Raw genomic sequence first — 13938 nt, forward strand, 5'->3', positions numbered from 1 at the left:
AACCAGCTTACAACTTCATAACCTTGACATCACTAACACTACAGAAGTAATGTCATGTAGAGCTGGCTAACAAGGCAATAAATGCCTTTTTCATCTCTTTTTTTTAAGTACTGCATTTTCCTCTTTAAAATCCCAAAGCTAACTGGTTTAACTATAAATAAATAAGGTTTATTAAAATGAAAGTGAATAGTAAGCTTAAAAATTCCACATCATTCCAAACTGCAAGCATACAGGGATGGGTAAAGGGTCTCCTGTTACCTTCATCTATTCCATAGCTTTCTGCAGTGCAATTAAGAGAAAAATCAAACGCTTACTTAGATAGAGCTTCTTAAAATCAAAACAGGACAAACATTTTTCAACATAAAAAAAAAAAAAAGAAGAAATATACTGATGCAATTTAAAGTTTACATTAGCAGAAGTCACAGGCCCATTGTTGTGATCTTTACTGACTCAGTCCTTTGGAAGCTGAACACTTGAGTCCCCTTCAATCCAGCAAAGCACTTAATGAATTTCCCTCCACAGCCCATCTCATGGGTTTTGCATTGAAGCCATATTCAAGTGTTCAGCACATCCAGGGCTGGGGCCACAAGTAATTACTTCCATGAGATTTTAAATAAAAAGGTTGGAGGGGAGGGGGAGGGAAGGGGGGAGATAAATGACACAAAGTTAATCTGTTAACAAAAACAGAGGATATAATTTATTACAGTATGTTTGGATCCTAAAACTATGTTAATAGTGACTTAACTGCAAGACATTAAAAATGATCAGTTTATTTCTGGAAAACATATATTCTTGCTTTTCAAATACTGATGTTCATACATATATATATGTTTTGCAAAACATATATTCTTGCTTTTCAAAGGTATTCCACAGCTGTGGAAATAATGCTGTGAGCACTGAAGTGATCATGAAACATTCTGGCTCATAGTGAGCTCAGAAATCTCTGCAAGCTCATGGTCCTTCAGCAGAATGTGCCCCCAACTCAGCACCATCCTTCCCTCTCACACTGACCAAACCTGATGTTTTTGGCAGGATTCTGCACCAATGCATTGTTTGCTTCCAGAGAAATCCTTGGTTGCCCAAATGCAACTGGAATTTCCCAGATGCAGCTTTTAAAATCAGAATATTGCACTTTGACATTAAATGAAATTGCCTTGACAGTTTAGGATTATATCATAATTCAAACAGGCTGTAACACAAAATCCTTGTGGTGGTTACAGCATCACTGTTTTTACTGCAAAGATGAAGACTCAGCAGAACTTGGAATTTTTATTTTTGTTCCTGCGTCTCTCATCTTTACCAAAATTGCATGTGGTACATTGAGTGTTCCTCTCTCATGGAACTGGAGAGCACTGGATCTGTCACAAGCAAGGTGAGATACAGTCAGACAGCAACCCTCAGAGCTTGCACATTGTTTGCTCTCATCACAGAGATCTTATCCAATCTTTGTTATGTTCAGTATTGCAATAAAAAAAAATCCACATTTTGAGACCAAAAAAAAGAATTTCACTGTGAAATTACAGATAGCACGAAACCAGAACATTTTCTTTGCACATTCATTAAATATTCATTAAATGTGGCTGAAATATTTCAATCCCTGCTAAACCAAGGAAGCTTTTGGAGAGGAAAATTCTCAGGTTAACCACAGCACTTACTTGAGGGCATTGTGTAAGTGTCTTCTTCATCTATAATCTCTGCATAGTCATCAGTCTCTGCAAAGGGAGGAATTGAAGAGTTTCGGGAAAAGCAGATGAAAACAATTCTCCGGAACAACATCTCCAATGTATCAAGACTGAGATGCCCCAAACCCCAAGTTCAGCATTGCCAGGTCACATTGAATACAGCATGACTAAAGCTTGCTCATGCATAATTCATGGTATGATAATGACCTCAGTGCCAATTGCATTACATCACATAGATGCACCCAGCAAAGAAAAAAAGGAAGATACCTTTGTATTCAAAAAAGTTCAAGTTTTGCAATTGGAACCCATCTGAACTGTTGATTTAAAATCTTTGTAACAGCAAATTCCATTTGTAAAGTGAAAACAATATGAGTTTAATTGCTTTACCTTCAATAAAGTGTGAATAATAGTTGCTATTTTTTATGTCAAACAGGCAGAAGACACCAATGATGTTCCAGGGCAGCTTCCCCCTACTGTCAGTGTGTCCAGTGAGTTATTTACCACAGAATCTTCTAGAGCACAATGACCTTTTTAAGCCACACTCTCTTCCCCATTTTTCTTACAATTTTTCTTGTTTAGTGGAAATTCACCACTAGTTTTGCTGTCAAGACTCAAGATTTCATGGACAGGTTTTGGAAACAAATTCCTGAAATTTTCAGAAAAATGACAGTGCACTTCTTACTCTGTTTAGAACTTGCAACTTTGATATCATCTGTTCTCAAAATTGTTTAAATGGTGTCAAGTCAAATCAGAAGGTCTTTCCTTTGCACTGAAGAACTTCCAGTGTGTGTAGGTCATTTCCTAAAGGTCACATCAATTCCTCCAGGGGTTTTAAAGCCAATCCACAACAGTGGCTTCATTTTTTACTTCAGGGCTGTCAAATTCCACTCACCAACTTTAAACACAAAAAGAGGTTCTCAAAAATGAGTGATTTCCAAACCCACTGTGCAGTTTTTGTGGTTGATTCAGGTGATCACACACTGGAAAAGCCTCTGGAAGTCAGGATTTCCTCCCCATTTCCCCCAATCTGCCCTGGAGCACATGGATACATCCCTACAGCTCCCTGGCATCATTTCCAGAGCAATGGCTTGGACTGGGACAAAGTCACAGTGATGGTGAGTGGGAAAAAGGATGGGATGGTCCCTCAGCTCAACCCAGCCCTGAAACCAGAGCAAGGCTCATCAATATTGCACACACAGACAAGCAAGAGGCTCAGTTTTCAGGCAAACTGAATATTCAACAATCAGGAAACTACAGGTTGCCTATAACCTTTGAAGTTCAACACACTTCAGGGAGTAAGTGTAATTTTATGGTCCTAGTTTCTTACTACTTAAATAAAATTAAAGCTGTTTTTCCTTTTGAACTCCTGTAGGAATATGCCAGGTGTTGTAGGAGTAGAATTGGGAAATTCTATGTAATTTTAAATTTCACTAGGCAATTTCTATTTGGGACATAGCAAAACACAGTCACCTAATAAAAATGCAATAAATTATAAAGACTGCACAATTCTGAAAAGGCAGAACACTCCAGAAGCACTTATCTCTTTCTTGGTATTTCATTTTCTTCCCTACATAATAAACTAATGTTTTTGTAAAAATAAGCCTCAGTTTGATTTTAAAAATAAGTTTTAAAAAAAAAAATCCCCAACACAATGGAGATAATCACTCTGTTTCCATTTAATATTGTGAAAGGATTTTGTTGAAGATATCAGAAAGTTCTTAATCTATGTTAGAAAATGGACTAGATGAAAAATATTGTAAACATACTTATGAAAAAAATTTAAAATTTGGAAACCAAACTGGTGCCACTTAAAAGCCCCAAACACTTGTCACACTAGGTTACAGAATAGTGCTTTCAGAATGTGCTCAATGGCAGGGCTTGTTCATCTCTCTATTTTGAATTAATGAGTTAATTCATACTAAAAGCATTCTCAGAACAGCACAGAGCACTTTACATGGCTTTGATACATTGTCCAAAACCATAATGAAACCAGAAGTGTCTTCATCATCAATCCAAATAAATTAGATGTATGCAATTAACTACACAAATATTTCTTTTTCCACATTTAACACTCTGGAGAGGAATACACAAAAAAAGAATCCCTATGTATGTCTAGCATTGTTTCTGGGAATTTAGAGGAAAATTCAGTCAAGGCATCAACACTGATGGGCTCCAAGTGGTCTGGAACAGAGAACTGCTCTCCCTCACAGAGGGGCTTGAGCCCAATCACACACTGAGACTGCTACCAAATCTCCCAGAATTTTGTCTGCTAAGGGATATTCCAACATCTACATGGAGCCTGAAGCAAATCTGAGCTGGGCAGGGCTCTCCAGGCTCCTCCACAAAGGAGATGTCCTTGGTAAGTCTAGAAAAACTCAGATTTAATAACAGGGCTCATCATGCTGCCCTCCTGCACTTTTTAAACCCAGCACCATCACTTGGAGATGGCAAATGAACAAGTTGCTTTCAGGAAAAGGTAGTGGTGATCACACACATGAATGAGCCAATTTGAGCTTTACTAAATCTGAATGCATTTATGAAACTCTAGGGAGAAACATCCTAGGGTATCAAATCCAGAATATCTAATCCATGACCTTAGCTCATGTCTGAACTTCCCTTTTTCATCATTTTCCCCATTTATCAGAGCTTGTAATTTATAATAGAAGGTAAGTTTCAATAAAAAGCTATGTAAGGGTATTATCTGAAATATAATTTTTAAATTTATGACAGAAAAAATGTTCTTTTGATGTTTAAGAAAAGAAAGAAAATTGTGTGGTATTATCTTTAGCTTATATCTAAAGGAAAGGAGATGAAAAGTTAATACACCCCCTTCACATTTTACTGAAAGAAAGGTCACAAGACATGATCTCTATTTCCTCTTATCACCCTCCTTTGCATATTGCTTTTATGCCCTTTTAGTGCCTCCTACTTAGAAGAATAAAGATACATATGCTATCAGTAGCAGCAGTTTGATTCTTTCCCAACATCAGATGGAATTCTTTACAAAAAAAGCTAAAAATCTCTTTTAAAAAACCAAACCCCATCTTCTTTTCAGAGGAAGAGAGACTTAAAAAGTCTGCAGAAGTTAAATATTTTGTAGTAACTTTTGAAGTTTTTAAAAGGAAACCCCAAACATTAAAATTTGTCTGTATTAGTTTGAATAGCTGAAACCTGGTTAATATTCATGTATTCAATCTGCATTAATCTATCTTGTACAGCTTCTTTTAATGCAAGGAGCACTTTGATGTCTTTAAAGCATTACTCATAGACTCATTTCTCAGATCCACTGATCTCACCCACTGACCAAATTAATGATGATGTAACCATTTCAATCAAACTGGACACTTGCAAATCTCTAAACCTTCTTTGCATCATGCCACAAGTCTCATTGCAAACACATGCACCACCACAACCCTGTGCGTTTGAAACAGAATTTCTCCTTTTCCAATTCCAGTTTAGCAGAAAGCATTAGTTGCACAGCCTGTAACGTACAGAATTTATCAGCTAATATCCAAAGCAGACCACTTTTTAACACTAAAAGCTGCATAAAATGTATTACTGAAATGTGCATTAAGTGGCATATGGAGATAAGAGTTGCATATTGCACGTTAGTAACACAGACTAGAAAACATATTACCGTCCCCACTAATTTCATCTGCAGATCCAGGTGGCATGCAAGGAGAGAGAAAAAAGAGGGGGAGAGAGAGGGGACAGAGAAGGGGGAGGGGAAAATATACTATTAAATTCATGAGTAATCCAAAAGTATTCAGAGTGTAGTTATCTTATATACCTGACTCAAGAGAAACCAGAAAAGCAGCAGAATTTAAGACTTCTCACCTAAAACCCAAGGGACAGAGATACGCTCTAAGAAGCTTTTATGATGAAACAGAGTTAAAGTTTTTCAAACACAAAGGTACACAAAAATTAAATTTTGGAACTGGAACTAATTCTTTTAATGCACTGTTAAGAAAAGTCAATTTCTGGGTTTATTCAATACTTTAAAGCAGTTCTCCTAAAGCCAGATGAGTCAGCTCACCTTGACTCTGCACATACACTGAGGACTTTGGATAAGCAGAGTTGGTATTGACCTTTCCAGAAGAAATGCACTCCTGAGCTATCACCAAGACATGACTGAGAAATGGAAACCATCTAAGTTTTAATGACACAGAGCACTGTGCACTTGTACAAGGCTGAAATTTAAACGAGTGGCAAAGAGAGCGACTCTACAGAGAAGATTTCACACAAACACCGGATTCCACGTGTACTGCAGCAGCCCTACTGCATACCAAACCCCACAGCACAAGCTAAGGCAACTATTTTAGACAGTTTTTATAGGTAACAGGAAATTCTTCTTACCCCTAATAAAGCCAAACTGGTCTAGATCAGTGCTGGACCAGTACGCAGCCAAAAGCATCGCTGTAGTCCGTGTTTAATTCAAAGTGATCTCAGCTGATGCTTATTGTTGCTATTCTGTTTCATCCACAGCATGCTGTGTCAGGGGTCCAAGAATGAAGTCAAAATATATTTACCAAAAAAAAAAAGATGGCAGACAAGGGCTGCATAACTGTATAAATAAAATAATTTAGTGTGTTTGTCATTGTAGCGTACGATGCTTGAAAACACGTTCCCCATAAAAACGGGGACCAGCAAGCTGGTGACACTGCATGAAAATCCAATTCAACAGGAGGAAAACATAACGAAATTATTCTTGGAACTCTGTTTACCTGAGGCTAAAGTAGTTTACAAACAGTAACTGAGTTAGTATATTCAGCTTTTGGGTTAATAAGGCAGCCTAGACAAAGAGCAGAGCAGTACCCTTGGGCGGCGACTCATGGGCACAGAAGACGAAAGGCAGAAAGCGTCTAGCTTTCTTTACTTTATGCTGACAGTGATTGACTCCTTTACAAAGAGGCAAGAAAAGGAAAGAGAAAAAAAAACAGAAACAAATTATTTGGAAATAAAAGAAAAGAGACTGAAGAGAACATCTACAATGAACGAACATAAAAGTAAAGGTTTACATTACAATTCTGTATACCCAAACGAAAATACAAATGTCTCTGAAAGTCTAAAGCATTTTTGGTATTTTCCTTCAAATTCCTTTCTAGAGTAATTCATATTTCAGTTTTTAGTAGTAGGAATAAAACCCATTAAAAAGTCAGATCATACCAGCTATGTACACCATTCATTAACAACACAAAGAACATTGTCTATCACGAAGTGCAACCTGCTTTTCCAAGTTTGCCATCTAAGTTCTGCCAGACTTGTGTGACAGCTATACTCCAGCTTAAGTGGCAGTCACCAGACCTTAACATGTATGTATTGACCCTTTAAACCCTTAAAACAACACAGAAGAAATATTTCACATAGCAGGGTTACACAGAACAAGGGAAAACATGGTTTTCCTACCTCCTGAAATACAGCACTGACAGATTTTATGATCTCAAATCTGCCACCAGTCTTATCCCCAGTGCAGACCTGCCTTCCAATGGATATTCCAGCTCTGGGTGAACAGCCCATGGCACCCTCACTGTCCCCTTTCCCAGTCACCCCACTGCATTTTTTAGCAAAGTGCTTATCAGGAGTGCTTATCATGATGAGGGAAATTTTGAAGTAGGAAAAAATACAAAGAAGACACACAAGGTGAGAAAGAAGGACACAAGATGACACTCAGCACCTGAGGACACCTGCTCCTTTTATTTCTCTTGTTACCTGTTCACTCCTCTCTGCTTTCCCCTTTTTCCTCTCTCCAAGGAAATGTGAGAAGTGGTTAAAAAAGCCAATTAAATAAAAAACCTGTATCTTGCTGCTCTTCACAGCCAAAACTCAGGAGTGAGGTCCAGCTACCTGGAGTTACACAGGCTGGGGATGCAGGTGCTAGAAGAGAAGCCCAGTCCCACAGCAGCAGCTACTGGGAGAGTGAACCAGTCAGTGGTAGGAGGAGTGCAGGAAGGGTAGAAAAGGAGAATTACTTTTTAATAAAAGTAACTTCTACAATCAACAAAACCACCATCATAAAAACTGCTGGGTGACTGAGCAAACAGGAATCATTAATCTAGCAGGAAAATGCACATATTAGAGAGAAAGACAGAACATTAATCAGATTCAATGCTATACACTAAAAGAGGTGCAAGGGGAGGGCAAAATCCTTGGCTAAGTCAATGTATCAGTATTTCCATTTATCTTGGTTTAACACAACCTAAAGGGGAACACTCTGAGTTCTCCCTCTTGATACTCCCAAGAGACTTTTCTTCCTAACATCATATGACAGACAATTTTCAGCACTGTCATTCTAGCACAAACCTCAGGTAACTTCCATAAAAAGCTCCAGACATACTATGAAAGAAAAGGAAAAAAATACTGCAGCTGGTTTAAGTGACTACTTGAAAAGGTGTTGACATGAGAATGAGGGAACCCAACACTGGACTGAAACAGAAGAACAGGTGTAGAGTCACTGTAGGCAACACAAGCCATCTAAAAGGGAAGAGATGTTTCAACTCCTGACCTGCCTGCTCCGGCTACAGAGCTAATTTAAGCCTGAAGTGCTGAAATGCTGCTCACCCTCACACTGACAGGTGGGTGGCAGAAGCTGCTGACACCTGACCAAACCTATTTCAAATGAAGGGCACATTGCAAAGGTAAAGGTGTTTTTAATTCCTCATGTGCATGCCCTGATGCCCTGGATGTGATGGTCCAACTCTTCCCTTACATTTCAAACTCTGCCTCTATGATTTGCTGTCTGAAGTTTGTTCAACTGTTCTGCCACACTAAAGGAAGATGCTTTGTCTTAAACTTACCACATCTGCAAGTCTAGCTACAAAAGGAAGTTGATTCTCATGAGCTGATTTTAAATTTTAAAAAACAGAAAACAGACATTCTAATACTTTCCCAGGAATCTAGAGAATACCCTAATGAAATGAATACAACTTAGAAGGATTTCCAGCACTCCACAGCAGCTTCCAAGCCAGGATATCACTGGTGCTTGAGAATGCTGCTGAAAACCTGCACAGGACTTCATTATTTATTTAGTTCCTCTACTGAGAATTCATTAAAATTATTGTGAAAAAAGATAAAAGAGTCAAAAATAAGGAAAAAAATCACTTGCTGGGCAATAATTAAGTGAGAAAGAAAGAGACCAGGCTTTTACTGCCCTTTTTTTACAGGGCAGTTACTACTGGAGCTCCCTGTATGAGCAGATAGCAAATACTGGAAGGTTGAACCTGATAATATCCCATTCCACTTTGGTTGTACATTCTTGAACTGGTCTGAGAAAAAACCCTGGGGGGAAAAAAAAACTGTAGAAAGAATAAATATATTGATTTTTGAGCTTTTGAACTCAAATGAACATTATGGGGTTGGCACACCAAATGTGTTCCTACATAAACAACAAACCCCAAAACTTGCATGGAGTATTTCTCCAGTCACACCACATTGTTCCTATTTGCACAGCAGGACTGTCTGCTCAAATCCAATGAGGAGCTCACAGAGGAGGAGCACTGGAGAGCAAAAACTCCTTAACCAGCACCACAGGCTGATGGAATCAATGCAGGAACATCCTGGACATTGATCTGGAAGAAATCTCTTTAGACTGTCATCACAATTCATTCTGGTCTTTTTATGCATGAAAAGAAGTCTTTTAGCCAGTCAAGCTAAAACAGGAAAAGATAACAGCACCAATCTATTCAACTGTGATGGGAATCTGAAATACTGCAATTTATTAGCATTAAGGGCATTTTCAACTATATTATCTTATTAATCAGTGAAACAGCTGGGTGAGTTAAGAAGCAACTCCCTCCTCCATGAACCTGGGGAATAATGACTTGCTCAAGGTTTGTAAAATTAATCTGCAGTAAACTTTAAGCTTGAATGTCTCCCAGTGCTGTGACCATATGGCAGAGCTACAGCTCTAACAAAGTCTTTATATTCCTCAAATTACTTAATAATTACTTGAGTTGAATTTATAACTACATAATTTATGGCAAGACTCTTAGTCAATCTTTTCAGAAGTGAGCTGTGGAGTACAACACAGCTGAGCTGTGACACAGTCCTAAGTGCTCAAGATACAATTTTTCATCTAAAAATTTACTTACACTTCTCAGCTTTCTCTTTTTGGAGTGTCTTGACAAAATGGACACTTAAAAACTGCCAATTTTTCAACCCCAAGCAAAAGCCAACTTTTTCCCCACCAACTAACTCAAAACAAGCTAAGAAATACAAGTCCTACACAAGAAACCCTTTCAGACAGGGCAGTCCTTCATGTGGAGCACAGGAATCAAGACACAGAGCCTGCACTGTGCTCTGCAAGCAGAAGTGATTCCATAAAACTGAATTTGTCTTTCCACCCTGTTCTCAGCTTTGCTGCTGATCAGCCTCAACCCAGGACAGAACAGTTCCTTTCACATGCCAACATCTCCTTCATCCAGAGCACTTTCAAATAACACTGACATCAGGTGAATAGATGTATTATTTTTTTTTTCCTCTCCTGTTTGTTGTGTTTTCACATTTGGTTTCTGCTCTATAGGAAACCTCCTGAAAGCCTCTTTTACTCACAAACTATACCATAGAGGACTTTTTTCCTTCATGATAAAATCTCACTTAAATCAGGCTTACCTCCTTCAAAACAGTTTTTTTTTCCATTCAAACTGAAATTTCAGCTGAATGGCATGAGTAAACTGGCAGGTCCCTCAAACAGGATCTGCTCCTAAGCAGCACCTTAGAGAAGAACTCCTCTCATTTCACTGCCATGACCAGGAGTTAATCACAGTGATTAAAGTCTAACAATGCTATGTCATAAATTTTTGATTATAAAGCAGAACCTGGAAACTTGCTGAGAAGCCCCCTCTTTCAAGATACTAAAATCCTTCATCTCCTGTATAGATATTTGCTCCAACAGATCAAATCTTCCACAGGGTATGTTACTGAATATATCTAAACTGTGGGATAGAGAGCCAATGGCACAACCAGAATTACTAGAAACTCCTGTCATCACTTCATGATGCACTTAGAGCTGCACCCCTTTGAGTTTAAAATGCTGCTTGTGTGACTGACAGCAGCTGCACCAGCTGGGGAACAGGATAACAAACCAGCTTCTCTTTAATATACTTATTTCCCTCTTCAATGTTTGTATCCTGGGGTTTGTTACCCAGGTGCCTTGAACACTTTGCTTTATCAGCTGAAACAGGGACTGTTTCAGAGACCTTTTAATTTCCTTCACCAAATAAGCTCACACTAAAGCTGCAAAACCAGCACCTGCTTTAAGTAAGACCAACCCTGTAGGACATCCTAAAATCCCCTTCAGACACATCCCTTGTGCTGGCTACTGCAGGACAGCTCATCTCTCCCTTCCTGTCACCTTGCCACTCACAGCTCCCTCCCCACAAAAACATCACTTTACAAGAGCAGCTGAAAATCCAAATGCCAGGAGGGACTGCTTGCAATCACAGGAGCCTTTAGGTTGAAAAAGGCCCTTAAGATCATTGACTTCAAACATAAACCAGCACTGCCAAGAATTTGCCAAGACTTGTTCAATACTCTGCCTGTTCAGTGCTCACTGGAACACATGGGTCTGAAATGTCATATTCCGTGGCACTGCATGCAAAGTAGAATTAAAAAAAAATTAATGAATTCTCCAGGGCCAAGGAGGCACTGAGATTAGCCAAGGGATGCAAAAGCATATTTATTCTTCTTAGTCATATTTACACAAGCAAGGAAGGGGCAGAAGAAACCAAAGAACTCTGTGTCAGAAGGAATTTATGCGAAAAGGGAGCAAGCAGCTACTGCTGTACTGATTTCATTTTATGAAAAACTTTCTGTAATACATAATTGACCAGGTAAGTTATTATTTTTGGAAATATGTGTATCTGGAAATATAAGATCACCTTACCAAGGCTAATGTTTGCTATTTCAAAACAAACTGCTGGCCAAAGTAAGTTCCTTTAGACTACAGCAGAGAGTTTTAATAAGGTGTCTCCAAGCCAAATAGCGGAAATACAGTCAATAAAATTAGAGCTAACTGGTGTGCTGCTTCTTACATTTGATATACTATTTGCACAGAGCAAATAATTTAGCCATACCATTTCCTGAGTGTACACTATAGCTGAGTACAAAGAACTCTTTTTTAATGCAGATGCAGAGGGAGAAGGAGGTAAAAGCAGCTATTGCCTATTAGCTAAAACACTCATTGTCTCTGCTTAATCACAGCAGCTACAGCCAAAACATAGATGGCTACCAAAGAAATCTAAAATCAAACTCATTTCATTTAGCTTATTCATAGTTACTTACAATCTTACACAAATGTGTTGAGGTATAAAATTACTATGCTTTTAAAAAGGAGGGGAATCTGGCACACAAAAACAGTGTCCGCTGCAAGGAACAGAGAATTTGAGGAATCAAGGCAGACAACACCAGAAGAAACTGAAGCAGCCAAGAGATGTGGTGAAAGCTGGTTCAGTGACACACAGACTCACAGATCCAGCAATCTGCTGCTTTGGATTCCTGAAACCAACTTCATCCCTCACTAGGTTTGAAAAGGCCTTTTTTAAGAGGAGAAAAAAAAATCAGAAGTATTTACAAACCTTCTATCTTTGTGTGCTTTGGAATATTGGAGCACTTGGAAAAGATCAAGTTTTCTCTTCACTAGACCAGAAAAATTCCAAAGGAAGTTCATAAATATTTCAAAAAGACAAGGTGTCTTTCATTAACAGGTTCTTTTTAAAACCTGCAAAGCTTCAGACAAATACCTGAACTTTCAAACCACCAAATCATGTTTCACTCTGGCTTTAGATATTGCTGGTTTATCCCAGTTTTGGAACTCACTGTGAAACTTCCCTTTTGAACTAAGCATGTTAAGACTATTAATATATCTGACTTCTGAATCTTTTTGCTGAATCTCTGCTTTAGATTTTTGCTATTTAGCATCAGGAGAGGTCTAAACAAAGGGGAGCAGTGTCAGTGAAATCAAACAGCAGAGTTAATTTACAATTCAAACCACTAAAGGTGGGGAGCAGTTACAGATATCACTGAGCTACAAAAGCTCATCTTACCTGAAACCTTTGGCTCTGAGCCACTGCAATGCCAGCAAAGCTGCTGTTCTGCACCCCACAGCAGCACCCCCAGAGCCCTGGCTGCTGCCAGGCTCTGCTGACCTGGGACTGGGTTGTGCTGAGCATCCTGTTCAGCTGGTGCCTCCTTTGTTCCACACTGATGGATGCATCCCAGCTGACAACAGGAGTGACACTTCTCCACATCCACATCAAGTATCACTTCATTTATAGCAAATTGACTCCTCTGGGGATTCAAGAGATTCTAACAGAAAGCAGCTCCTGAGAATAACCCCTGTCATGTGGGTTCATCTCAGCAATCTGCCTCTGGTTTAAATTTAATATGATTACATACTCAGTGCATTTCAAATAACTTTGGGGGAAAAAACAAAACAAAAACCACATTTCTGTGTTCTGTGACATTATATTACAAGAAGAACAAACCCTTGAGACTGAATATTAAATGCATTGGCTTAAACCACTCCAGCAGAATGTCAGCATTTCTAGTGGTTTGCAATGGTATAAAAACATGGTATAAAAACAAGCACCAAGCACAATAATTTTACTGTGGAAAGATATAAAACATTACTATAATACAAGAAGAATACCTAATTTATATTTTTTTTTTTAGGTTTTGGTATTGGCAAGAATGAGGATGATATTTTCTTGTTTAATTTTACTGCACTGCTCACAGGAGCCAGCTTTGCAGCTCAGTGTACCAGAACAAGCTCACCTCCAGCACTGCTACAGCAAAACTCTCATTTCCCCTCCATCCACCTTCATGTAATGCCCTCAGTGCCAGAGCTGAGGGTGCTACAGCTAACTTCCTACACTGATTTCAAAATGCTACTTTAAAAAAGAAGCATTTGTGCTCTGAAACACCAAAGAACTTCAGCAGAAGATACCCAAATTTGCAAAGTCAGAGTGACAGCAAGAAAGGATCACGAAGCCAGTTTATTATTGGTTTTATTATTAAAAGTATTATTGGTATTCTCATAAAAACTGAAGGAGTGGAAATTTGAGGCTGCAGACAGCTTTTTTAATCCTGAAGATTTGAGGGTGAGTGGAATAAATCAAAAGCAGAGCACTAATCACTTCAGAAATTTCAACTTTTTTAACAGCTAAAATGAGCCACACAGGTTAAGAATTAAGAGAGAACATGCTGACCATGCTTCATGCTTATCTACCTGTTCTACCATGCTTGCTTGCCAGGCACTGAG

General features: G+C 38.7%; 1 protein-coding gene across 12 annotated transcripts in view; it reads right to left on the reverse strand.

The window, feature by feature from the left end:
• The window catches only part of PTK2 (protein tyrosine kinase 2), a 187712-nt gene that overhangs the window by 38918 nt on the left and 134856 nt on the right, over positions 1–13938 (reverse strand). For 3 of the 12 annotated variants that reach the window (XM_033072195.1, XM_033072128.2, XM_033072120.1), the window contains 4 exons: positions 6498–6581; positions 5320–5337; positions 1656–1712; positions 259–279 (listed from right to left, as the gene is read on the reverse strand). In XM_033072195.1, the coding sequence (XP_032928086.1) occupies positions 259–279; positions 1656–1712; positions 5320–5337; positions 6498–6581 (180 nt within the window). The remainder of the gene's footprint in view (positions 1–258; positions 280–1655; positions 1713–5319; positions 5338–6497; positions 6582–13938) is intronic. The other 9 variants (XM_033072147.2, XM_033072137.1, XM_042779556.1 and 6 more) reach the window with 5 other exon arrangements.

Source organism: Catharus ustulatus, chromosome 1 (genome assembly GCF_009819885.2).
Source record: "Catharus ustulatus isolate bCatUst1 chromosome 1, bCatUst1.pri.v2, whole genome shotgun sequence".
In the NCBI taxonomy this organism is placed as follows: domain Eukaryota; kingdom Metazoa; phylum Chordata; class Aves; order Passeriformes; family Turdidae; genus Catharus; species Catharus ustulatus.